This window comes from Thunnus albacares, chromosome 2, assembly GCF_914725855.1.
Source record: "Thunnus albacares chromosome 2, fThuAlb1.1, whole genome shotgun sequence".
Taxonomy (NCBI): Eukaryota; Metazoa; Chordata; class Actinopteri; order Scombriformes; family Scombridae; genus Thunnus; species Thunnus albacares.
Genome location: NC_058107.1, coordinates 15,713,298 through 15,741,137, shown reverse-complemented (window position 1 = coordinate 15,741,137; position 27,840 = coordinate 15,713,298). Strand labels below are relative to the sequence as shown.

The window sequence follows — 27,840 nt, the reverse complement described above, 5'->3', positions numbered from 1 at the left end:
TATAAACTGTTAGTAGTTAAACTGAGTTTAAGCAATGTATCATATTTTATATATATATATATATAAAAAATCACACATTTGATATGTAAAATCTGAATCTGCAAAGTATGTAAAAAGCTGTCAGATAAATGTAGTCTAGTAAAAAGGACAATATTTTGCCCTGAAATGCAGTGGAGCAGTGAAATAAATATACATAAAATACAAATTCTTAAACTTTGAGTTCCTCAAAGCTGTATTAGTACAATACTTATGTAAATGTACTTAGCTGCATCCCACAACTGAATGTTTCAGTGATGATAAATAACTGCAACAATGGTCCAAAACTTGATTTACATTCATTTAATATTTTTTTATGACTTACAACAGTTTTGAAAGGAAGGCTGTGCAGCATCACAAGTATTTCGAGTGCCTTTTAATCCAACAGTATGTCAGCTGTTGAATGCTCGATGGACATCCTATACAACACTGGTCGAAAAACATTTTACAGCTGTGTTACAATCAAAACACATTCTTAGAGAACCCTGACTCTGTGTCAGTGACTATGTGCAACCTTCATTTATACAAGTTGGGTGAGAAAAGTGAGCATTTATAAAAAGATTGTACAATTCAAGACAGAAAACAGAAGATTTTACATTGCAACTGAAGAAAATGTGAATTAAACTTTGGGTTGAAACAGGTTGGATCCCCTTTCTTAACAGTGCCATAGCGGGAACCAAAAAAGTGCTTCATGATTTTACAAAGCACACAGACAATAAAACATTTCCAAATGGTGATGGAAATAAATTGTAAAGGAATGTCGTCAGTCACTATTCCAGATCCTGCTTACAAGACGCTATTATTACAATCCCTGACTGGAACTGCTGAGGATAAGTGCTGTAGATATTTATGTGACTGCAGGAAAAGCATTATTAAAGTTGCAGGAGTTGTTACTTCAGTTGTTCATCAGCGGGAATCACAGTTAGTACACATATGGAGTTTAAAGAGATGTCTACAATATAGATGCATTAAAGAGTTGAATGGATATCTTGGTGCGTATGCGTACTGCACACAGCAAAAAGGAAGTTGTACGAGATTCTATTTGGTGCTGGATGCCAGTGCAATAAAATGATGTACAGTACCAGTTAAAAGTTTGGACACACTTTCTCATTTAAAATAAATGGGAAGGTGTGTTCAAACTTTTGACTGGTGCTGTAAATGCAGCAGTTTTTTTTAGGAGGGCAAAAAAAAAAAAAAAGTGATACAATTTACACTGTCTGATGTGGGAGTAGGTAAGTACTGCAAGAGTGTAAGGCTTAAGAGATAACGTCCTGTAAAACAGGGAGAGACAAAAACAAAAAAGGTGAATCTTCTACGTGTTTATAACATAGGAACTATAATGTATTTTCTATGCCTAACATTTATATAAAGGTGCATACGCCACATGGAATAAACACTGATATTCCACTCTCATCAGAGACAGGACAGTGACCACAAACATAATATACATGAAAAAAATGCAAACATTTGGAATGAAACAAAAAGGTTTTCACCATCAAAAATTATTTGCATCATTATCCAGCATCTGCTTAAATGCAAACTGTCAGACCGAAGGGCCAAAAACAATTGGCTTTAAGCACATAATTGTAAGGCAGTTTAATTTTGTTTTGTTTTATGTAATTACAGATGAATTTCTCTGAAACTCCTATTGAGAGACTCTGGATCATCTGTGACTAGGTTTTACTCCATATTAGTGCTATACACAGTGTCTTTTCCTTTTTCCAGCTTCTGTGAAGCCATGATCTTGTGATTCAAGTTGAATCAGTCCTTTCTGAGAACTAATACAGTGGAGGAATGACAGCAAATGAGGCGTTATCAGATCATGGTTTCACAGTAAAGCTCAAATCAAACTGCCAAGGCTGCAGACAATCTCAACTCCCTCACTGAGTGATATTTTTTTTAGCGCTGACAAAAAAAAAAGTAACTGAGGTAGGCAAGAAAACAATCATATGCTTGACCACCATGTCGCCTTTGTGTTGATGTTCGTACCAGAAAGGATGAATGACAATTCGGAAGGTGAAAGGATGTGACAATTAAAAAGTGACAAGGAGTCTGGTATTGATGTCAGTTTTCTTACTCTAACAGAGCATTCAAGTGTAAAGATAACCTCGCACTATCAGAACTAATTCGAGCCAGTTAAGAATGATTTCCATGCAGGCCTGCAGTCCGGCTGCGGCGTTGGTGACAGCATGCAGTATGCCTGGTATAGCTTGCATAATTCAGTGACGCTGATACCCATTGCCCTGACCTGAGTTTGGGTTTAGGGCTTTTCTTGTGGGGCCTTGAGGTGAAAAGGTGCAGAGACGAAGGGATCCACAGCGCTCACTTCTGAGGTCCATGAGTGAAGAGGTCCAACAGGGACTGATCCCACAGCAGTTTGCCTGCTCACGTTAGACACTACTCTGTGAGCTGCTATGGGCTGCTGGGGAACAGGTCCCTCAAAGTGTCGGGAGTATTTGGCCAGAGCTTGTGGGCGGAATGGTTGTGGGGTAACCTGTCCCAACACACCTTGCTCAGGGTATGTTCCTGTGGCGTCCTTTCTTTTTCCAAAAGGAGCCTGCGAGAATACATCGAATGGCTGCTGAGCTGCAACGGGGGCGCGAGGAAACGGAGCGTTGGCAAACACATCTCCTGATTCTTCTTGCGCCACACGAAAGGGGGCTTTTGAGAAGACATCTGCAGCGACGTCCGCCCCCTTTGCTGGCTCGTGTGCATGCTGGGAATGATTCTGAGCAAAGGTACTTGGAGTAGGTTGATGGAAGGTAGTAGACGGTTGTGTTGGTACTATGCTGGAGTGCGGTGATGAGGGGACGGCCAGCTGAGATCCTTGTTCTTCTTCCTCCTCTGAGTCGAGCAGCAGAGGTCTGGAGCCGCTGCAGTCATGGGCCACTGCGTGACTTTCAATGGCTTCTTGGTCCTGCTGCTCTTCCTTGTGGGCTTCTTTTTCCTCATCTTCATCGCTGGAGTGAACACATCCCACATTTGTTTGAGAATCTCCCTCTGGAGTTTCAGTCTCTTGTCCCTCGCCAAGCACAGAGTAGCCATTACTCTCCCCTTGGGCATCTGTATTAGAGAGCAGAGATGGAGAAAAACATCAGAGGTGAACAAAAATATTACAAACAGTCCAAATATTATCAACAAGAAACCTCAACCCTTCTTAAATCATTACCATCTGAGGTCCAGCTGCCAATATTTCTACCAGGGCATCAAACCTCAGTCACACACACGACATACTGTATGACTGATCTCTAACAACTGAAGAGTCTATGAGAGCGACCCGTGAAGAACCAGCACAAGACTACAACACAAACACAGTCTACTCTGAACACATCATATAAGACAGACAAGACTATGCAGCTCTATCATTACAACATCAAATAACCTTGTTTCCACAAATTGGTCTCATACAGCTGCAGTATCCACATCGCTCAACCTTCAGAAACAATGTCAACAATGGGATTGTGTTAGGATCGATTGTGCTTAGGTGAGATCAGAGGGAGTCAGTGGTAGGTCTGTGGAAACAAGGAAAAAGAGCCTTCACAGCTATAGGTAGGGAGCAGTTAGGGACAGACAGGTTTGCACAGATGAGCAGAGACAGATCAGTCTTACCTCAGCAGTGTCGACAGCGGCTGTTAACTGGCAGCTCTTGGGAAGATGTTAGTTGCAGCCATTAAAGGAAAACACCAGTTTTTTTTTGTTTTGTTTCACTACTTTCTTGAGTGATTTGCTTAATCGCTGGTCTATTTTAATTTTCCACAACCAATGTAACATATCAAACTTTTACACATGAATTAATTTAAGTGAAAAACGCATTACAGATAATTTCACTGGTCAGAGCTGAATTCCAACACAACTAAAAATAGTGAAATTGTAGTCACGTGGAATAACAACTAGCAATTTAACTTAATCTGCATTGGTACAGCTAATAGACTCTATAGTCTGTCTGTCCTTGGTACAAACTAACAAGCTGTACACAATTCAGGAACCAAATGCCAGCAGTGAACACTAATCCAATTTTAAAATACTTCCAAGAAGCATAAAACTACTAAGAAGTTAGGAGGGTGGCAAGAAAGCAGTATTAAGAATGAAAGCTTAGAATAAACACTGGTAATTTCCTTTAAATCTCAGGGCAAAGCTCAGTCTGCCAGAAGAAAGGACAACTGAGCAAGTTATCAGACAAACACGTCTGATGATACTTGAACTAAGAGCTGCAAATGTATTTCCACACAAAATGATAAAGGTTTAGAAGCACTGAAATCTATGCAGAAAGGGCCGTAGCGGTTACTCTGTGGTCAGATTAGAGTATCTGCAATCTAATTTGGAAAACTAATCTGTCAGCCAAGTGAAACACTGTCATTTAAGGCAGCTGTGTCTTCTTCTCTTTCAGGTAAAAATGAATAAAAACGTGACCCAAAGAGACATAATGTACATTCACATTAATTAGTTTTATTCAGTGTCTCTCTGTTTGAACCTTAATTCATAAAAATAGAAGGACACACTTAATAACGGCCCTGCTTTGACATACAGTGTGGACGTCTGCTGCCAATTCATGTCAAACATTTTGATATAATGAAAGTAATTTGTACAACTATCACCATTTCAGCCCAACCAGTACAATAAGTACATTGGCTTCACACAGCAACACAAGTAAAGTTCTACGGCCAAGGTTAAGAAGTTTATACTGGAGTGTCTGATAGGAACATGAAGCATTGTTGTAGGATTGCATAGATTAGCCACAAGAATGCGAATGAATTAACTGAACAATATTAGATGGAGAGAAAGAAGAAAGCATAGTTTTATTTGCCCATGCCAATTCTTACAGTATGTATGTCTATGACTAACCTTTACAATATGTAATTGTGGGGAGGAAGAGAAATTATGAATGTCCCAAACACCCAACCTTACACAGCATATACCAGTGTTATCAGGATCAATGTGATGTTTTGTTTGTGCATTATACTGTATTAAAAAATAGCGTCTCATTTTTTAATACCGACTGAGTGCATTATGAAAGCTCCGCTCCTACATTAATGTCATGGTAGTGATTGATATTCATCTGAGGTGAAATTGAGTCTAAAAAAAAAAAAGAGACTTGTGTGATGGACTTCTGGCTAGAGACGAGCCAAAATAAAAAGATAATACTCGGTGGGATTTTTGACACAGAGCCAGTTGTAGCAACTGTAACCATCACATGTAAAGCTGATGTGACTTGTACAGCTGTTTTTCCAAGTCACACTGCCTTAACTTATGGTCCGCAGCCAAATGAGAGAGAGAACACTTATCAGAGGAGAAAGGTGCAGCAGAGATATCAGGAAGTAAATTCCGTCATGAGCTCCGTTTTGCTGCCCGAACAGGATTAAATCCATTCCAGTCATATAACTTACAAGTACCACTGTTATGGAGAGAACTGGGATGGAGAGCTAAAACATACAATCCCAGTCAGGTGAATCATAAGCACTTTGTTTCATTTATCGATGACGACATCTCAAAACAAAAGCACTAGCTTGAATGCTTGACATGAATGGAGAGATAAGACAGAAGGACTTTGGACAAAGGTCAACATCTTAAATACAGATTCATACACAATTATTGTTGTTTTTTTGTATCTATATATGCTTATAAATTTTACATATATCATAATGGTACTCAGTTCATACATTCATTCTAAAGCACTATCAATAGTCACATTTATTCATACAATGATAGATGAAATGCCTTTAAATATTACACACTAAAAAAAAAGACTTTCACCAGTGCTGACAAAAGCAAAATGAGGAAATCTGAACAATGATTTTATGTACATACAAAGGAGTTGTTGGCTTTTTTTTTTTGGAACATCTCCTCAGATTGAAATAAATGTCATATTGGCCCTCAAGGTATCTGGTAGGAATGAACTGGCTAGATAAGACAGAGAGGGCGTCGATGGGAAAGGGAGAAAACATTATCATGTAAAGCTTATTTGTTAGTAACTACCAAAAAGAAAGAAAAAAACAAAAAAACTGGATGAAACCTATAATATCGTGCCACACTCTATTAAACAGTGGTCATCTTCACTGATCCTGAGAGCAGAGCAACACATGGCATAATCTGAAACATAGCATAATAATAAAATCTTTCTTTTAGCTTTGGCATGGCTACAGCTCATATTATTTCATCCCCTTTTATTTCTGCTGTGCTTATATTCACAATGGGTCAAAGATATGAAGGTGACCCGGCCTACACATAAAAAGATGTATTTATAAAATGCAAATATACCATGAATGGTCTTACTGTACCATATGTTGTATATAATGCTGACGGTGAAAGCATCCTGCCATGGTGATGTAGCCACATGAATCAGCCGTGTTAACACTGATTTCACCAGTTTCAGGATTTCGAGACGTGGTCACTGATTTACAGATGGAGAAAATAATACCCTGTTTAATATTCAGCGTGAGGCGATAGAGTCATGCTGAAGCTGCAGCTCTTAATACACATGTTAACATCATCCATTTGACGAGATACCTGTTTTAAAATGGTTATTGTTCTATCTGGAAGTAGGTTAATAGAATTGAAAAGACTTCCTACAATAGCGCAGTCCTGTATGTGTTCAAACCAAACGTATGAAAAAGGAAGCCACATTTTCCTTTCACAACATAACAGTGCGGAAAACCTGTCAAGACTGCCCAGACAGGCGTTTTGTCATCACTGGTTAAATCAGTGTGAACAGCTCTCAGTGGGTCACTCAGGGTGTGTCTTTGCTCGGTCAGTAATTAAGCTACCTGTAAGCACACGTAACATGTTCGAAGCTTTCATAGGAAAGTGCATCAAATTATCCGGGAGGCCTACAACATTTTCACTCCTCACTCTTAAGTCAGACCCCTGACACAGATGAGCATGCCTGCAGGTGGCTTGTTTAAATAAAGCTTCAACCCTGAACAAATACACAAAGTGAACACGATGCGGCTGTGATCAGGCAGTCTAACATGTGCATATGATGGAAGTCGATCACTGTGGCAGTACACTCGATGAGGGATTAATGCATGTATGAGGAAAGCATGAGGAAGACCATGGTGTAGCCAGGGCAGAAGCGGACGATATGCTCAGGCATGAATGAAAGATTATTACCAGCATGGGAATGTCAACGGCCAGCAGAGATACATGAAACCAGCTTATCAGGCAACTAGAGACTGAGTCGAGGCCAAGGAGGCACATAAAGAGAAAGGTTCCACTGAACCGATCTATGCTGGCTGCTCTGTTTCACTTCATAAGGTGCTACATTAAATGCCCCTGCTTCCCCATCTCTACCCCCCGGCCCCCCCTCCCCTGTCCCCTTGTTAGGATTGCACACTGCCCCTTCGACCTCTCCCACCCCCTCTAGAGGTCGATGAGCTGATCCACCAGCAGAAGGGAGCGGGCCAAGTTGGGGATGCTGGACTCTGAACTGCCACTGTTGCTGCGCGAGTGACCACCTGAAACGTGCCAGAGAAAGAAAGACAGAGACAGAGATGGACATGGAAGAGCCGAGGGAGATTGTGAAAAACAAGCAAAAGAATAAGTAATATTAACAGAGATTTAATGGAGAAATTAAGAGCAAGGAGTGGATGAGGATGAGGATGAGGATGGGGTGGGTGGGTGGGGGATTATGGCAGAGCAGAGAGATGCATGAACGGGGGCAGAAAAAGAGAAAGAGAAACAGGCAGAGAGTGAGCTGGGATAATCTTTATACAGCTGCATCATTACAGGGGGAGAGTAAGGGAATGACACTCTAACATGAGGAGGACTTTCAAGATAAACGATAAAGAGCCAAACACCTGCAGGGTGAAGGATCACTGGCAGTATAACATTAAAACAAGGGATAAAAAGCTCACTGATGTGAGAGCTTGATGGGATGAAAAGCATTAATGTGCCAAGCACACCCATACAAGACCTCTCACATCACCAGTGACAGAACAAGCTGTGGTGACGGGGCCTTTTGAATGAGGGGCTACATCATTCATCACTCGGCTCACACTCGAGGGCTTCAGCAGGTGTGTGTGCTCATCTCGGGATTCTGTTAATCTTACCTTGATTTGAGTTTTTGGAGATGAGCACAGGAATAGGGTCAAACTCGTCGTCATTGCCCTTCTCCCCACACGACATGAGGAAAGCGGAGTCTGCGGTGAAGGAAGAGGAAGTGAAGGAATGATGGAAGGGGAAAGAAGTTAACTCAGCCAAAGAAAAGAGCAAAAAAGAAAGGAGGATGCAAGTCGATTAAAAATAGATGGAGCCAGGGCAGTAACAGTATTTAAAAGCCATGCATTTTAGGTGGCTTTTGGCTCTTCCACAAATGAGTCAAGGGTCTGTGAAGCTGTCATTTAATGTGTCCAATTCCATTGTTGTATCTCAGTTTTTGTTTTCTCTGTCTGAACAGGCCTTCCTGTTTTGGGAAGGATCTGTGGTCTGCGATGGTTTCACTGGCCAAAACACCCGACAGACATAAGGCTAGCTAAGAGGAGGTCTTACCAGAGGCTGTCTGACCAGGCGGCAGCTCCTCCAGACAGGATCCAGAGCCGGAGCCAGGAGGAGCAGAAGAGCAGGCGGAGGAGGAAGGGAGAGCAGAAACAGACTGGTTTGCATGAGGAGAAGTATGAGATAACAGATCGCAGCCCAGCAGAGAGTCCTCCCCAGTGAGAGAGTCTGAGACAGGACGAAGCAAAGCCAGAATGAGAAGGGGCCAAAGTAAAAAAAAAAAAAAAGATTGTTAGCTTAAACCTGCAGTGCGGAACTTTTGTCTCCCCCTTCTGGCCGTGAGAGTAAATAGTAGTTATGTAATGTAACTCCAGAGTACATGCGTGAGCCGGTGACGCAACATGTTTGGAGCGCACGGAGGACAGTCCGCCCCTGTCGACAGTTGCTGGTTGACGTAAAACGCACCACTACAGGTGCGCCAGTGTGGGAATGTCATACCAGACACCAGATTAAAAACTCCTTGAAATACAGAGTTTTATCTGGCGGTGAAAAGCTTAATTAGCATTGTGTGAACTTGTTTGGAAAGGGCTTGAATGTAACGTTCATTTATATGTAAAAGTCCCGCACTGCAGCTTTAAGAAGCAGAGCGCATTTTGTTAGTAAGACACTGTTTTATATTATAACATTCAAAGAAATCCCTTGTCATAAAAAAAAACCAAAACAACAAAAAAACAAAACGCAAAATCTGAAAGTTTCCGCTGGTGGAGCAGTGTCCTGCAGCAGAAATATGCTGCACTGGACATAAATAACAAAATACAAGGTCAAAGCCAGGAGGCAGGAGCAACATTTACATTGTGAGTCACTAGCCTACATATGCTAGTAAATAATATCGATCATTACAGAAGAATGTGGACTATGGGTCAATATTAGTATTCATAATAAAAAAATCTGTTCAGTGTTCTCATTGAGCAGACTGCTTCATACCCTATAAAACCTCAGGGGTCGTTGTCCGCAGACATTGTGTCACTGAAGTTTGCTGCTATTTTGCAAGTGTGACAAACCAAGATTACTGGGTGCTCCAGATTTCTTGCCAGGACAGCATGATCTGGCGCAGTGATGAGGGTCAATAATAAATTACTTCATAAATTGCTTTCTTCACAAAAATAAAGTGATTGCAGTTGTAAAACGCCCTCAATAAAACATTGGCTCAAAATTGACTAGGAATCAGGGCTACGACTGGAAACAATTCTACTTGTTTACTGTTAAAATGCCGCAAGCAATTAAGTTGTTGAATTTCTTATACTGTGGTCCAGGATGCTAACCTGGCATGCTGGCAGAGATGAGCTCAGGCTGGCCTGCATGTCGCTGGGCTTGGGGGGCTTCCAAACCAGGAATCAGTGAATCCACACACACCTCTGCTTTTGCTACATGGAGACAACAGCAGGAAAGAATAGCAGTATAAAGCAATTATTAATATCGAAAACAAAACAAATTCCCTTGACAGGAATTAAACTGACGTGGGCCTTCTTCGCTCCTTTCCCCAGCGGGTCTTTCTGAGTTCATGACCATGTGAGAGAAAGAGGAGAAGGAAGGCAAGACAGACGCATGCATAGCAGAGGGGTGAATTTACAGCAAGGCAGGGGACAAGAACAGAGCTGGTACCATTGGTGGTGCTCTCTGCAGAACTACTGAAGGGGTCAGCCAGGGTTAAGAGGTCAGGGAGCAGCAGAGAAGTTTCAGGGGACTTCAGTCCCTCAATCAGCTTCTCTGTGAGCGAGCCAGAGAGAAAAGACGGAAGGGAGCAATGGACAGATGGCAAGAGAGAGAGAAAGGGAATGAGGGAGGATTTTGCATACAAATAAACAAGGAGCAGAAAAAAAGATATGAAACTTCAGCAATGTGAGAAACGATTACATTGTGAAGATAGTTACAGGTTAGTAACATTTAATGTAGCAGACATTGAGCTGCCTGCATTTTTAAGAATAAAATATGAGAACCAGGTGGCTTTGGCTGTCGCATGAAGGAATTTCCCCTGCAGTGACTCAGGGTGGCTCGCGGTATGTGGTCTATGCGGTATTAGCGCCAGTTATTTTGGTTTTTTTGAGAAAATCAAAGTATGTTAGTCTGATTATGTGTCGGCAGCAGTACCTGATGAACACAGAAAACACTTTAAATCATGTTGTGGCAGGAAACAACATTGATCTACAGCTGAGTCCCCTTAAACCAGGGATTTATCAATGGAGGCTAACTGGACGCGCCTTTAGATTGAATGATTGATGGAAAACTACTTTACCTCGCATGTTAAATGGCAACCTGCTTGGCCATGCAGTGACTCAGGCGAGTTTAAACATATAATTGAGACAAAATATTCATACAGACGTGTTTTTAACTACCGAGCATCAGCACCAACCTCCGATCAGCTCACTCCGAGCCCGGATCTGTTACAAGGGCCGTCAGGTTAGCTGGTAATCAGTGTGCGAGAGGCAATGCATGGTGGGTGGGATTCTCTGGAGCTGCCTGACTGAGGTAGCAGCATTCAAGACGTGTAAAACAAGAAGGGCCTAACCTCATGAAAAAAAAGAAATAACGTGAACCTAGCAAGGTTGCGGCGGTTGCTTGCCATCCACCACAGTTGGCTTGTCTATAGCATGGTATTGCGACAGGCCTACAGGTGGCTTAATATATCACAAAAAACGTGTTAGTTAATTTAGTTCTGCCCACCACAGCCACACACTCCGAGAGCAGTTAGAGGAGTGATATCCCATGCACTGTGAGGACAAAACTTGCTAAACTTTACAGCAATATTATCATGCCAAACAAATACTGAAGAAAACACTGAGAAATTTTCACACTCTTTAAGTACAAACAGCACACATGTAATTATACAAGCCACAGCAAACATAGTGAGCATACACCGCCCCAGATGCCAACCCTCTTGACTCATGTTTTGGACCAGTACAGACAACTGAGCAGAGGACATCCTTGTTAACACGACTTTTCCCTGCACGCTAAAATCTTAAACATCAAGACTTGCAATCAACTATTAATACAGATTACTGATTTCATTAAGCTGAAATGTAGTCCATGCATGAAATTAAATGCTTTTCACCACAGCTCATACTTACAGGAAACTGCTATGGGGCAAAATTGGGGTGGGGATCTTAGACAAGGAATGTGTTGGCTCAGAAAATGGCACAGCAGATGTGACCTTTTGCCCCCTTCACTACAGGAGAGAGGCGAACGCTGATGAAAAGCTTTTTACAAATCCTAAATGTCAAAAAACTAAATCTCCCAGTAGAGTCAATAAAGAATGTGTGGTATTATAAATGCTATATATATATATATACACACACACACACAGCATGCTACAGTATATTTTCCACTTAATTGCAACAAAGGCGTCCTTATCCTAAATGTGGCTGTGTATCAATCTCCTGTCGACAGACGAACTCAGACGGGGCTTTCTACGCTCCATCAGCAAAAGTCAGACTATGTTTGCTTGTGTGCATCCTATTTCAGTGAGCAATACAGAGAGAGTTAAAGAGACAGCTTAGGTTGGGTAGAGAAGATTAACCACACCCTGATTATGTAATAGCCTCAACATTTTTATCCTCTCAGTTCATGCCTTAAACAGCAACTACATAAAGGAGGTTACCCAGCTAAGATGCACGCACCTCTAAAACGGCTAAAGGCTAAAACTCAGGAGAACATAAAAAGCTGGGTCATCATTTTAACAAGACAGTATGCTTAACTTTCTCCTAGTTCTTAGTGGCACCGGTAAGCAGGCTTCTCCAGCAGTAAGGCAATCCAATTAACAAAGGAGAATTTGTCCTTCGCGTTACCAGGCAACGGTGAAAGCACAGATCTGCAAATGAGATGCGATCTAGCTGTAGCCACTGCCTCTTTTCATGGAAACTGACAAGGAGCCACTGTGAGGCTGCTTGCTATGTCAACATAGATAGGGCCGTGTACAAATCCAAACCATGAAACTAGCAGTCACAAAGTAGCCTTTGGGAGGCTTGATATCCAGCAAACAACCTCGGTAAACATAAAATAGTGACTCATAAGCCCTTAAAATATATTTGTTGTAGAGCCCGTGGCCTGACAGAATCAAAGGCATGGCTCATACTGTGTCAGGTAGAGACAAGAAAATTACCTGGGGTGTCAGAGAGGGAGAGGGTATTAAAAGGGTCCGGGACACTCAACAACGCTGAACCTGCACCCAGGATGTCAGCAGGTCTTTCAGCTTAAGATTGCACCGTGAATAAAGATGGAAGAGAACAAATGAACTACTTTTATGACAACTATGGAAATGCAACACAAGGTAGACATCCACCTCCCTCAAAATGACTCGCTCAAAATGAATTAACTGAATTATTAAAGGCAGTATGCAAACATATGAGGCAGAGTACTGAGAAGAATTAAGCAAAGCCTTACCTGGAAAAGCATCGAGCCCTGGAATGAGATTTTCATTGGAGCCCATGGCCTTCTCTCCTTGAGCAGCAGCTGTGCTCAAACAAAAAGCAAGTAGTTTTACGTTACACAATTCTCAACCAGCGCTGTGCTGAGTGTAAACATACAGTGGACATGTTGAACTCACTCTCAGCTAGTTTTGCAAAGTCTTTGTTTAGCAGCTCCTCTGCTGTTAGCTTGGAGAAGTTATCATCCCCAAAGGGGTTCCAGCTGGGCTGAGTGCTGGGTGCAGAGAGGGCTGACGGGGCCTCACCGTCACCTTGATGATACACACTCTGCTGGGATGAGCAGGGGGAGCCAGAAGGAGTAGTGCTGGCTGATCTGCAGTACACAGAGGTGTAAACATAAACAAAGGTAAGAGTGCATAGTGACGTTTAATCAAGGATGTTAGGACATTGGCCTACTGATGTATGCTAATAAGAGTGAGTGAACAGAGTTATTCGCAGATTGAATTGAGTGATTCTTCTTAAGCTGGATCCTCTGGGATATAAAAGGGTCATTTATTCTCCTTTGGGGTTCTGTCACATGAATGGACTGTCTATCGCCCTTCTGAGCTCACTCGATGCCATGAAAGGACATTTCATCCATGGATCACTGAAGGGAGATAATTCTGCTCACTTGGACTTGTTGAGGCTGGCCTCAGCTGCGGCTGCCTGGAGTAGCTGGGTGGACTTGCTGACCGGGACTCCAAACACGGCACTGTGAGTGACATCGCTCAGGATGCGTCTATGGCCACTCTTGGGGGCCATCTTCGGCGATGAGGGGGGTGTCAAGGAGCTGACTTTGTGAATCCCTCGGCTGGCCGGCTGTAGGGAGTAGGAAAAGATGCAGAGAGGGAAATGAGAGAAAATGTCCATGATGACAATGTTGAGGATATCTGCTTAGTGAATGAAAGGAAACAAGAAAATCGGACAACCGAAGATACAAAAACAAGCGAGCTAGATCCACTGAAAAAGAAAATCAGAAGAAGATGAATCATGAATTCCTCCAAAACCACAAGCCTATGAAAACTAAAAACGAGAAAATAAACAAAACCAAAAAACATTATACACAAGGGAAGACAATCAAGTAGAGAGATTGGACATAAACAGATGCACCAGTTGATTTTAGAGTTAACTGACAAACCATTAAACCATTTTATGCATACATACACTAGGAACTACAAGTATGAAAACAATCATTTTGACAGTTAAAAGAAGTGATGCAGAATGAGTTAATCATTTAGTTGTCAAATGATTTATACCATATTTATGTAACTGCAGCAATTATGTCTTTCTAATAAAGATTAACAGGGAGCATTAGCTACATGGCATTCATATTGCCAGATTAAATTTATTCTGCATTCCCAGAGCCCCAGAAGAGGAAAAAAGTAAAAAAAAAACAAAAAAAAAAAACTTGATATGATTCGTTAGAGAGGAGCTAGTAATCAACTCCCTGGCCTAAAAGAGCAGCAGATGGCAGCATGAGCAGGTTGTTACCACCACATCTGGGTCAGCTGCAGGACCAATGACAGCAGATTCAGGGATGGGGGTCAGATGGGGAGCTGCTGTTTCATGGACTTCATGCTGCTGCTGCTGCTGCTGCTGCTGCTGGTGTTGCAGAGTAACAACAGGAAGAACAGGCTTAGTTTTGGACTGCGGCAGGGTAGATGCCTGAGAAGCTGTTTGCTGTTGCTGCTGTTGATGATGAAGGCTCTGTGTCAGTTGATGCTACATAGGAACACCACACAGCCAATAATGAGGAAGGCCTGGTTTTCAAACTTAGGCACAACTTCTCATGAAATATTGCACTTTGACAAGTCTTTTCAACTGCTTACAAACCTACAGTGTTATGAATAAATCGTCTTTTGTTCCTAAAAGCTCAAGTTCTGTCTGTAGAATACACCCACAATGAATAGATCTCAGGTAGAATTTTAACTACACTGAACCACAGCAGCTTTTAGAGGAACAGAAACACATTTTAAATCAGGGACTGGGAAGCTCAGGCAAAAAACAGTAAGAGAAGGAATAATCTGAGGTGTGACTGTTCATTCATGGATACTTTAATTAAAATAAAAAAATGAAAAAGAAATCTTAGCCGTTGTGTATAAGAGTACATGTCATTACCAGGCTCAATACAGGAAAATCTGTGTGGTATCATATTGTGTATGTTATTGCATTGATAGTGATGTAGAACAAACTGATAATCCACACTGTGTCTGTATTGTGGTCAGTCAAAATAAAAACACTGGCAACACCTGTAATCACGTTGTCCCCGTGCACCACAAGTATCTTCTTTTTTATGAATGGTCAATAACACACATCAAGATACTGGGCTTTTCAAATGCAAACACAGGAATATGATGGACTCATGTACTCTACCTGCAAGTATTGAAAACACGTCTTGCTTTTTAATGCGTTATATGTCTCATATACCTATTGTTAGTGGTTCTTGAGATGTAGTGGAAAATCAAACATGAGCATGCTAAAGGAATAAGAAATGCTTAGTGAAAAACATCCTCGAGGATAAAAAATATTTACTTTACATAGTTAGTTTCAAAAGGCCTTATAATGTTTTATAATGTAGACTAAAAACATGTGGAGATAGATATTATTTCCATTCTTGTTCTGCCAGGATGCTTACCTGCTGGTTACTCTGTGGGCTCAAGAAGGCTGAAGCTTGCTGCTGCTTCATGAGGAGCTGCTGATGTTGTGGTGTAGCCTGCGGCTGCATGTTGGTGGTCTGAACTGACTGCGGCGCAGTTTGCTGAGCAGCTGCAGCTGAAGGTGGGACACTGGAACCTGGAGGGGAGGAAAATCAAAAGAATAGGTGACGTCAACTGCTAGCACAAATGAGAAGAAAAACAGAACTATCATTTACCACATCAAAAGTATTATTTTTAAATGCAACCACATTTCTGCTGATCTGATGAAAAACTCATAAAATAACAATTGTATGGGTTCTTGTTTTCATCAAGCTGTCAAGTACAAAAACTCTTGACATGCTGTAAAAATGAAAATGTGTTTTTTTTTGTGCAGTTGTGTGTTTCCTTGAAAAAAAATATTACCCTCAAATTAGACAGATGGAAAGAGTCTTTCAATTACTGGTAATATTTTGGAAAGCTGATACTTTTATCTTCACTTTCATCAGATTCTGTTTTTTCCTCAATATAATCTACATTTCATGTCTCAAAAACTACTTGGATGAACACCCAGCGAATAAGTGACTCAGAACTGCACATAAAAAATATGAGAGTATGCTGCTGTAATTAATGTGACATCATGCCACCATTTATTCTGTCTTTGCAAGTGGGCCACAAATGGATGGCTCTGTCAAATCGTGAACGTCAGAGGCCTCATAAAAAGACAATTAAAAGCCTTTCGAGAATGGGCTAATTGAACCACTGGGAATACAAGGCTTTAGAGTCAAATTACTGAGCAGTTCACTGTGCTGAATCCAATGCAAGATGTCCGTTTGAGTACATTATTAGCAGGATAACTGTCACATTATCACAGAGCTACTTGTACCTATGGCCTGCGGTGCTCCAGCAGCCACATTGGGCCTCTTGCGTGGGGTCAGAGCTGGCTGGATGGGAAGAATGCCTGATATCGGTTGGGGTTGAGCCTGCCCAGCCTTGGGCCGTTGTCGAGGCGCTATTGAGGTTTCGGTGGTAGGAATGGGGTCTGTGAGTCTGATGAAAGGAGAAGTAGAGAATTGATTGGTAACGTTCAAGTTTCTTATAATGATAACACCCAAATGCTTTGCTTGTCACTCACCTGGCTTTGGTTTGACTCTTTTTGGCCACTGCTTCGCTGGCTCTGATAGGCTCAGGAAGTTTTGTAGGAATGGACGAATTCTACAACAGTAAAGACATTTGCAATTTTTATTTGATCAAGAATAATCAAAGAGTTTCTTACACCAGTGAGATGTGAGGAGAGCTACTATGTAAATACATTAGAAAAGGGCATGAGGAATGGACGCCTAACTTCCATCCAATATAATTTCATTCTAGATACTAAACTATTTCTTAAGAATGCAATGAGACGTGAAACATAACAAAGCTAATTTAAGATAAAAAAGAAGTGACCCAAACGTTAATATTCAACATATTCTCCTCTCATATTTTTGCCATTCCTCTCACTGTGGGAACTTACATGTACATTTGGAACTGGACACTCTCGTCGAGTCAGTTTAAAGGCAAAGTAGGATACTTGGTAGATGTCTGGTCTCTTATCTGGGTCAGGTTCCAGCATGTATCCTGAGAAATTACCAAACAAGGGAAATTTAGATTTAGAGTCAGATGCATAAAAATTCCCCTTCAAACTTATAGTGTCTGCACATACACAGGATGCACATGGATTAAGAAGGATAGTGAGTATATTCTGAGGAATAAGGTTACTAACTGATGAGACAGTGCATGTCCTGGGAGTAGCGGGAGTTGTCTGGGATAGTGAAGCTGCCATCACAGATTGCTACTTGGCTCTCCCCAAAAGGAAGCGTGAAGTAGCACAGCTTATAGAGTAGACAACCCATTGCCTGCACAGAGAAGAAGACCAACACACCTTCTGTAAACTGAGCTCAGTGTCCAGCACATATTATCATAGTTAATCAATGTGATCAATGCAGTCATCACAATATGACATTGTCATAACAAATGTCTATCTCACCCAAATGTCTGCCTTCGCTGTGATGACCTTTCCACCATAGAGGTTGACCATCTCTGGAGCGCGGTATGACAGAGTAGTGTACCTGATGTTAAGAGCAGCAGAGCTATGAGTGTCTGAATATTTGTAAGGGAAAGTATTTAAGGTGTAAATTAAAGGGCTCAGAGAGACTCACTTTTTGATTTCCTCCTCAACGACTGGCACCCCCTCTGTCTGTGGGTTTTGGAAGCGGTTTGTGGCACTTCCAAAGTCACAGAGCACATAGTGTCCCCGATCATGCAGAAGAATATTTTCTACCTACATGAGGAAAACAAGATTAAAACACTCAGAACTGTTTGTACATGACCTAAACAACAATCCCACAACAAATTACTTCCAAATAATCAGCGCTGTCAACAATCAGCCAGCCTTATGCAAGTAGCAGCAAGTAAGTAGTATGTGCATATTTGAAAAGAAAGACTTGCCTTGAGATCTCTGTGGATGATTGGAGTTTTGCACTGGTGGAGACGAGCAACAGCCTCACATGTGTCACAAAAGATCTGTAACACCTCGGCTTCAGTGAAGCCTGTCTGTAGCCGCTGATTCATTAGATTTACCACCTGCCCACCTACATGACACAAATGAAAGACTATGAAAGATCAGCTGATGCCAAGATACCGCTGTTCCTACCTGATGGCTAATGCTACATGTTTTTATGAAAGGAATTATACCTAAAAGTGAATTATTTTTCACATTTTTGGCCAATTTGAAACTGTAAGATATAACTCTCTGTGTAGTTTATAGAAAGAACTGACATGATTAATGAACTTCGTCGATTATATAAATAAATATTCTTTTTTATATATTTTGGAAAGAGACAACTCACATGGCAGTTCTGAAACTGGTGTGCCAATTTATTTGAGGAAAGCTCCAAAACAAACTGTCTGTATTATAAAAAGACTCCAATAACAATACAATCATGTTAATTCTTCAACTTCAGCTTCGACTGACATAAAGCTATTTCTATAAATAACACCGCTTAGTTTTGTATTGACTGAAACAGAAGTTCTGATAACCATCAGTTGAATACTTTGAACAGAACAGGATGCTGTGACGAGTTGAGGGTAATGGAGCCGAGACAGAAAGAGGTGGGGGGTGGGACGGATTTACCTCGACAGAAGTCCATTAAGATTAGGACTTCCCATACATCACCAGCTCCAACTGCAGTTATGCTGGAGTCCAGGAAACCAACTATGTTTTTGTGGCCCACTAAGTCCCTCTGTGTAAACAAACACAGAAAAGGCAACGATAAAATACAATGAAGATACAGTTTTCATAGAATTTATAGCTCTTAAACATTTGGCTTAGTAAATTACTAACTATTCAGTCTATTTTTATCTGTAAAGAGACGCTGCTTCTGTGCCAAAGGTCTACGAGTAATGATAATAACCACCCTGCGATAGTCATGCCACCCAGGGTGTGGCTACAGGAACTGGTTAGTTTCACTTACAGTGAGGACTTTGGTTAGGAAATGGATGGTGAAGGGACTATAAATGACAAAGTGCCAATTCAACATTTTCAGGAGAATTCTTCATGTTATGTTATCCAGCTCCTTCTGTTATCACCGCTGTTACTATACTTGGGTCAAACTATTATTTTTTTGGTTTCTGTTAACTTACTTTAAGTACACAGGACGTTAAGCCTGTAGTGGGACCACAGAATTGGGAAACTATAAGTATCTAAATGTCAAGTGAGTAAACTTCTCTGTTCTGTGCTCACAAGACCATCTCCTAGTAGAACCAAAAATAAAATGTAGTTTGCTGCACTCAGCAGTCAGATACTGGACTGTCTTACTCACCATGATCTGTATCTCAAGATTGCAGACTTGTAGATCATGTTCATTGTTGACATACATCCTTTTTAGTGCACAACGTAGCCCTTGATGAGTCCGCACCAAAAACACAATGGCAAAACCTCCTGCAAGATGAAGAAAGAAGAATAAAAGAGAATAAACAAATATTCATAACAAAAGTAAAACACCTACTATATAAACTGTTATTCAGGATTATCATCTCAAAACATGCCATTCTACTGCATTTCTGAACTTTAAGCAATAGCAGCAACTTGGTGTGCTATACTTTACTTTGTGATGGATATGTATTAGATATGTGCAGTAATACTGAAAACAGGATATTGTCACTTTTAACTTTAGTCACTATGAGTTGCTGACATTTTGTGGCTCCCCACAAGTGTAACCAAGAAAGCCTCCAGCACATCTACATACTGAACATCAATGTAGTTCTGATATGTGAGAGTGACCAATAACATTAGATTCTGTATGATAAATTATCTTTTTTGAAAATGTCTCCAAGCCAAACATCCCTGAGCTGTGCTCTGACCCAAACAGATCAGACATCTCTAAGTCTGGCAACTGATGCTGACTGATGGAATGATGATGGAATTTGCTGCTTAAATATTTTGAATATCTAAATTTGGTGTTATCTTTATGATAAAGTAAGGGAGGCAGTGCTTAAAAGGGAATATGTGTGGCTGGTGACCTGCTAAGAGGAGCTAGAAGCAGCGCTGTATGAGTCAGCAGTTGTGCTGAGGGGAAGGATGCGAGAGGTGGACAAAACTGACACAGGATGTAGGAAGTGAGAGAAGTCATCATCCAACCTTTGGGCACAATGTTGATGACACTCAAGAAAAACTAAAAAAGATGGCTGTGTGATTCATGTCATGGCAACTAAAACCCCCAACAACCACACAGATAAACAAGCATATCTCTTTCAACAGAAATGCATAAATAGACCTGAATCAAGTGAGACAGCATTTACATCTAAAGCTCACACCCACACTTTCCCTCTTAGTGCAAATTGTGCTGTAAAAATTTTTTAATGGTAAATATTAACACTTTTCTTTAAAATGGGATCAAGCCTACTGTCTTCACTGCCTTGAAGATATGAACTGACCTCAGCTGTTAATTTGATTCTCTCTAGATTTTAGGTCAACAGTAAGGAGTAGCTTTTACTATAAAGGTCTGAATTCTGTGGTTATTGCAGCTCTTGTGTTCATTATTTTTTCTCTCACAGCTTGTGTTAATGCCATGCACGGAGCTGACTCATCCAGCTGGCATCACTAAGCCAAGGACAGTTCCACGTGACCAGTCTGGTTGACGTTTGATCAGGACTGCCTTCGGCTACATTACTGTGAGCCCTAATATTGAAGAAATTAATGTAGTACGAGAATATGATGGGAGTCAGCAACATTTTAAAATAATCTTTGAACATCCAATAAATACAATAAATTGTGTGTCAGTGCTCTGTACCTGACAGGGTGGAACTGGGTCACCAGGGATGATAACACATTACAGTTAATTTCACTGATGTCATCAGTTATATATTTAATGTCCTGAAATTTCACAGTGAGGTGTACTGGCAGGACACTTGGCTGAGTAATTAGTGTTATCATGATACAGAGAAGCAATGTGCTTGAGATGTGCAGTTCAATGTAGGGCTGCAACAAATAATTATTTTCACTATCGATTAATCTGCCTTTCTCAATTAATAGTTTTTTCTATAAAATGTCCAAAACTTGTGAAAAATACATGTTGTAATTCCCCAGAGTCAAAGATTACTTCTTTTAATGTCTTGTTTTGTCTGGCCAACAGTCCAGAACTGAAAGATATTCAGTTTACTATAATGTATGACAACGAAAAGCACCAAATATTTACATTTGAGAAGCTGAAACCAGCAAATTCTTGGCATTTTTGCTTAAAAAAATGACTTCAGTGATTATTCAATTATCAAAATAGTTGCAATTAATTCTGTGTTAATCAACTAATTGTTGAAGCTCTAGTTCAATGAAGACAATATCAAGCTGACCAATCAAAATACAGAGCAAAGGGACACACACTGTATAAGCACGGTACACAAGCCTTGTGTGTGTGTGTGTGTGTGGTCCCTCAGAGTTCAGGCCGCTGAACTCCTGCTGTTTAAGCTGAGATGCCTGTAAGAAATTAGAAGGATTAGCAGCCTTCTTAAGCAACATTTAGCAGTGGTCTACGCTCTCTGTAGACAGTGCGACCAAATAACTGTAAGCACAGCCACAAATAGCCACTACCCCTTGACGTAACTGACTGTCAGGATTATACCACACTAGCTTATGCATACACGCTCAAGCAAATGCACACGAAAATACACCTTTAGGCACTGCTATGAAAAGCGCAGTGAAAGGTAAGGTTGGCCACAATTTGTCATCAGTGTGATGGAGCTTACATGACTACTAGGCTTTGAAGATACTACACATGTCCTGACAACTACTATGCTGTTTACAAACATGTTTGCTGCAAGGTTATAGGACACTGCAGTGACAGCAAGAAACACTAGCAGCACAGTCTCATCTACGAATTAACACAGACCATCCAGTGTTATCTTGAGAGAGTTTGTGCTGAGAAAACTGGGTGATTTTCGATTACAAATGAGGGAATGACTCACTGGGGCTCCATGCGTAGTCTAATATGCAACAAAGCAACATGTTACATACATCTTCAGAGAGGGATAATGTTACCAGCAGTAACTCTATATAGAAACAAGAAAACACGCCTTGAGGATAGTAAAAAAAGAAAGCTATGTCTCGGAAAATCCTCTGACAAGTGATTGAGAACAAATCACAGACATTTGCCTTAAGGCCAAATGTCTAAAGCAAACAACTACACAAATGACGTGATTAAGGGGTTTACCAATGCCAGTATGTTACACTGACTGTTTTTGTCTGTACTTTGTGAAAACTGTTTGTTGCAGCTGAAGGAAGCCAAGTTAAAAAGTGATAACACAGGGAGGGAGTAGACAGCAGCCAGCTAACAGAAACTAAGAGCTGAGACTACAACTAAAACCATCTGAATAAATAGGCCTGGTGACACTGAAAAGGAGTCACATTGCAAGCAGTAGGTCCACTGCCGGGGCAAGAAAATATGATCTTCAGAAGAATATTCCAACTAGCACTTTGTCAGAGATGCATAATCTTGGGAAACATATTAATTTTTACTGTCTTTCCGAAAAACTTGTTGTAAGGCTTTACAATGACCAAATCTGCATGATGCTTCTCTCAAGTGAAGTTCTTACAGACACAAACTTTGATAAGTTCAAGACTCACAGGTGAGAAAGTGGGCCAGAAATAAACAAAGAGTTCCCACTGACTGACATCTCTGACGTGACATGTCCAACTCATTCATAAAGCCACGGTGTGCCCAAACAGATGGTGCCCTTCTACAATACTGATGAATTAATCAGTATTCTTACATCTATTATTTAGTAACAGGCGCCCTTAGCTAACAGAGCATGGCAGACTCTCATTGGAAAGACAAATGACCAAGGGAAACCTGTTACCCCCATCACAAGCCCTGTTTAATGATGTTCGAGTAAAATGTTAATTGGGAAGAGCTTTGGTGTTAATACTAATTTCCATCAAAACATTGCTCACCGTTTAACTCTACAATATGGATTCACCTACAACCAATCAACGTACATGACCTGTTTTGATACAGAAACATGAGCCCCCCCCCAATGTGTTATGTACTTTCTGAAAGTTTCATTCTAGCCACTTCCTCCACCTAACCAACAAGAAAATGTTCATCCTAACTACATTTGTGATCTCTCACTCCCTCTGTAAACCTTGAGACTAATGACTCAGCATGGCATTGGTTCTTTACACACAGTAGACAATCCAGTTACATGTTCCTCCCAGCCTTCAGGTAAAAAGTGCAGTACTGTAAAGTACCTGAACAACTGACGACTAGGCGAGTCACTGTATGACACACCATCTCCAACAGTTGAACTGAATCCTCATTTATTCACCCTAGTGATCATTACTCACAGGAAAACAAGTCATGAAAGAAAGGTCTGCTTGGGAGAAGGCTACCTGATAAGTAAATGAAGTAGACAAAAAGAAAAAAGACACCAGCTACCTGAGGTGGCCACTGCTATAGCTTGTGCCAATAAGGATGACCAGAGGTTAGACCAATGCCTTTCTTATCAATAACATATTAAAGGTGGTATTATCAAGTTGGTCATCTAGCTGGGTCTAGCTAAAGGAAAGGCCCTTTCATTTAACATTTACTTGACTGTCCGCCAGGTGCACTTCAGATGTTTGCTCGTGGATCAAAAGCAGTAAAAAGTGGTTGTAAGACATGTTATATGTACATGTAATTCACACTGCACAAAGCCACATAGTTCACCTTCAGCGACAATTTCCTCGACGGTCACTTGATATCGTCCAATAGTGAAGACCCGTCCGATGAAGCTGCCACCGCCGCCGGAACCTGCGCCTCCTCCACCGGCTCCGGAACCAGGCCCAGAGCTCACCAGCTCCCGACGAGAGTCAAAAAATTTCTTCATGTCTCCCAGATGTTATCCAAAATCACGGCCAAATCCTAAATGTGTCAGTATCGTAACAACGATTATGGTTGTTATTCTCTCACCAGTTCCTGTCGGTTGAGGCGCTGGTGTTAACGCGGTAGCAGTTTTTCAATAATTGAATGAATGCAGCTAGCTAGCGTCAAGCTAAATGCTAGCTAACTAGCTGGACCTCAAAATATCCAAAACACTGCTGGCCGACGTTTCTTTTGGCTAACTCATGGTTTGAACAGCAGGCGGAGTCAAATATTGTTGAGGAAACTGTAAAATACAGCGTCCATGCGGAAGTCACCGCTTTTTACTCTGAAAGGTGCTAAATTAGCCCGAAAATAAACACTTGTTAGCCGTTAGCTCACCAGCTAGGAGCGGTGACAGCTGTCAGTTGACAGACTGGCAGCCAGGTAGGTTCTTAGTGTCCAGTGCAGCTTATTACACATCTCCACAGCTATCATCCGCCAAAAATGTTACTTCATGCTCAGCTAGTTCACCGGCTGGTCTCTCAGCAAAATGACAAGTATCCAGCAGAGCTTTGTCTGCGTCCGGCAGGCTGTGACAGCGCTGCTCAACTAACTTAATGACAGAGCTAACGGAGCTACAAACAGAGCAGATGCTACTGGGCAGAGTCCTCCTCTCCGGCTCCTCTTTGCGGATTGCTGGATTTCTCTCGATGTGATTGGTCAAATGAACAACGAGCTCCAGTCAGTCTGCTGCAGTCTCCAGGCTCAGGTCCCCACCAGGAATAATTTACTTCAGCAGTTCATTAACTTTATGAATTAAAACTGTTCATATTTGCATCATCTAGCTGTGTAGAACGTGCTTGAACTTGGCGTAAATCTTTTTTTCTAAACCTTGCAAGAATCATGTTTATACAAATGTGCTAAATTCAGGCTGCAGCAGTCCATCTTGCTCGTCAGGCAAAGCCAGTTGTTTATTTATTAGCTACAGGGGCAAGAGGCTGATTTGAAAGGTGAAGTGGTGTCCAAATGCATGATGGCATGGCATGAGGGAGAAGAATGTCTACTGAACAGGTTGGTTAAGGTGATTAAGGTGATCTACTACTAAAGGTTACGAGGCCACATTTGGAAAACACATTCAAACAAGTCAAACATTGACACACCTTGTTTCAGAGAGTGACACCCAGTCAGACATCCTCAGAAAGCTGAGTCCCTCCACTACTGTCAGAGTGTTAAGGGAGAAGCATGTCACACTGAGGAGAGACAGAGTGGATGGATGGTTGATATGCGTGAGGTAAAGATATCACTGAAGGGAATATAACTACATTGAGCACAGCAACATCAAAATGTGCCTATAATGTACTGCACAGTAATTAATGGATGCTCCGTCAGATAATATGTCATCATAATAAGTGAGCTAAAATGATCTTCAGTCTTAATAACACTGTAAGTCACACTCAAGCTGCATGGTGTCATTAAGCATATTTTCTTATGAGCAATGAGACAGGTTAGATTTCCGGTTGGTAGAATTAATTATTTTTACAGTGTAGCAGCTTTTGAAACACAACTTTCAGATTTGGATGATTTAGGGGGTTTTTTATGTCAAAAAGTAATAAAAACTAAGAGTCGTGTGGCTTTTACATGTCAAGTTTTGAGAATGCTGCATATATCAGGAATCGCATTTTTAAGCAATTGAGAAAAGCTGTGATGGTCTGCACTGCCTATGGTGGAAAATGATTATTGCAGTGAGTAGCTGCTATAAATTATCATGTTTATGAACCTTTTAAAATTATAGCATCAGATTCAAATACTGTATGACTTAAGAGCTGATTGTAGCTGGCTACCTAAGTATATAAGCAGGCAACCCACCATCAGCCTTTTGTAGTCTTTTGTAGTGCTTACCTGTTGTCTGCCCTGAGATTTGCTCATAATATCATTATATTTCAGTTTCTGCAGTCTAATATAGACTAAGATTAGTTGTTATATTGAAAGATGTAGTGTACTGTATGTGTAGAAGGAAGGAAATGGTTAAATAAATCCATCTAATTCTTGCCTTCATCAAGTCAAATCAGCTGGTATCATTATTTGCAATCTTGCAGCAGAGTCAGTCTGGTAGGAATGTTCAACTTTATTTGCAACCTCGCTGGAATGTGCTATGACTTTGTTTTTAGTCAAAAGAATCACATTTGGCTTCAATTTGCATTATCACACAATAAACACAATAAGTTCTTGTCATATGGATTGTATGACATCACTTTCAAGAAAATGGTGGCAGCTTAAAAAACAGGAAAAATTAATATATATTTCATATCTATCCACTTTATTTTTTTAATAGATAGATTTATTTAAATTTATTTAAATTTCTGGAACAAAATCAGATAAACATGTGCATATGCAGCGAGCCAATTGGTTCCAACCTATTATATACATTTGTTGTTACATAGTGAAATAAACAGAAAATAGTTTGATTTCATATATTAGATGAAACATTACACAATTTCTGAGTAAGTTTTGAAATTCATCAGACGGCTAATTGGCTGCATGTGTATGACAATGTGCAAGTCTCCCCTGCAGGGGTCACTGTTTCATCACTAAATGAATTCAAGTCTTCACACCTTTTTTCACTTTGCACATTTGCACCAACTTTTGATGGTTCAAGATTCAAGGACAGAATACCAATAGTCATTTATTTTTCAACAGCAGAACTGTATAAACTTTGTACAACTCTGATGTGGGACTGTTATTGCTTTTAATGGATCTTTTCATTTACTGGCAGAAATGTTAAATTCCACAGGAGCCACTTTCCTTATTCATTCCTTAATTCCTGACTACTAGTGTCCCCTATAGTGTTTGCACCATAGATGATCAATCAAGCACCAAATATGTATATTTGACATTTCTACCATAAGTGGTTTAACAGGCTTAATCCATTATGAAATAGTTATAGAAACATGGCTGTTAATTTATAGTTTTTCCTCTCTTTGACAACATATTTATGCATGATTATTTGTTTACAGTCTATGAGACATTTATTCTAGGACAGCTAATGCCTTGGAATCAATGCATTTACACTTTTAAACATGTGGTGACCATTTTGCTGAAATAATTGGACCATTAAGCTATTTGCGCTGCAGAGTTGTTAGTGCTCCGGTGATAAATGACAAAGCTCTGATACATACTTTCCCCTGTGTCCGTCTACAATATGCTGGCTCTCTGCTGACCCGCAAGCAAAAGGTAAACATACTTTGTTCTCATTTTGTGTGGTCCCCTGAGAACCAAAACATCCTTACAATTTGGTGTCTGGATGTGGATAATGTGAAAAGGCAGGGTCAAAAAAGCAAGCATTATGTATGCATACCAGCAAGTATTAGAACAGAGTCTAATTGTTCCTGTGAACAGAGTGGAGCTGTAGTTGCGTCATTGGAGAAGTTGAATCTTGCATTTTGAAAAAGGTCTTTCTCACTCTGATGCTGAACATTTTTTGTGTGTCCTAGTGGATTTGTGGTCATATTAATAAACCCCCGATGCCTGAAATATCCAAAAGTTTTGAATATTAAAGGGAGACTCCACCCAAAATTGTCTTTCTCTGTAGGCTTCAAAGAAAGCTGTAAAAATATTTCTCATTAACAGAGAACAGTAGCTTGAATTCTATTCTAAATTACCCCAAATACCATCTAAATACTTCTCAAACTAATCCTTGGTATAATTCATTTGTCTTTTGTCCCCCCATATGCTCAGTATGCTCCACACAGTCATACTTATAACTAAATACACTACCTTCATCCAGAATTGTCAGTTTTGTCTCAAATATCACCTTAATAATTGGCCAGAAAACATCCCAACTGCAGATTTTCCATTTTCATGCGTGAAATGATCCTTTAAATGATTCAACACAGAGGGATAGGACGATGG

The 27,840-nt window shown here is 40.7% G+C and overlaps 1 protein-coding gene across 12 annotated transcripts; it reads right to left on the bottom strand.

The window, feature by feature from the left end:
- Positions 1 to 324: 324 nt before the first annotated feature.
- On the bottom strand, positions 325 to 24,713 carry LOC122993812 (AP2-associated protein kinase 1-like). 12 transcript variants are annotated; one of them, XM_044368278.1, is made up of 22 exons: positions 24,331 to 24,712; positions 23,797 to 23,991; positions 19,420 to 19,538; positions 18,732 to 18,840; positions 18,047 to 18,189; positions 17,758 to 17,879; positions 17,586 to 17,667; positions 17,322 to 17,454; positions 17,073 to 17,176; positions 16,695 to 16,774; positions 16,446 to 16,609; positions 15,562 to 15,719; positions 14,418 to 14,528; positions 13,558 to 13,745; positions 13,067 to 13,260; positions 12,904 to 12,972; positions 12,623 to 12,712; positions 10,129 to 10,233; positions 9,789 to 9,890; positions 8,521 to 8,694; positions 8,082 to 8,171; positions 325 to 3,099 (listed from the first exon to the last, which is right to left on the bottom strand). In XM_044368278.1, the coding sequence occupies exons 2-22, from the start codon at positions 23,954 to 23,956 to the stop codon at positions 2,297 to 2,299; spliced, it is 3,300 nt and encodes a 1,099-aa protein (XP_044224213.1). In that variant the 5' UTR covers positions 23,957 to 23,991; positions 24,331 to 24,712; the 3' UTR covers positions 325 to 2,296. The 12 variants fall into 12 exon arrangements, with proteins under 12 accessions (XP_044224213.1, XP_044224205.1, XP_044224226.1 ...); XM_044368318.1 differs by adding an exon at positions 7,388 to 7,487 and having other exon boundaries at positions 3,025 to 3,099; positions 23,797 to 24,713; XM_044368270.1 differs by having other exon boundaries at positions 23,797 to 24,712.
- Between the last annotated feature and the right edge of the window lie 3,127 nt (positions 24,714 to 27,840).

What these genes read in the sequence shown, in the direction of transcription:
- LOC122993812 (XM_044368270.1), bottom strand. Translation starts at nt 23,956, where the DNA reads ATGAAGAAATTTTTTGACTCTCGTCGGGAGCTGGTGAGCTCTGGGCCT. An exon ending in CTCCCTCTCTGACACCCCAG is followed by an intron (nt 10,234 to 12,622) that starts GTAATTTTCTTG and finishes GCTCGCTCACAG; the next exon opens with AGAAGCTGATTGAGGGACTG. An exon ending in CATCTCTGCCAGCATGCCAG is followed by an intron (nt 8,695 to 9,788) that starts GTTAGCATCCTG and finishes GTCCTGTCTCAG; the next exon opens with ACTCTCTCACTGGGGAGGAC.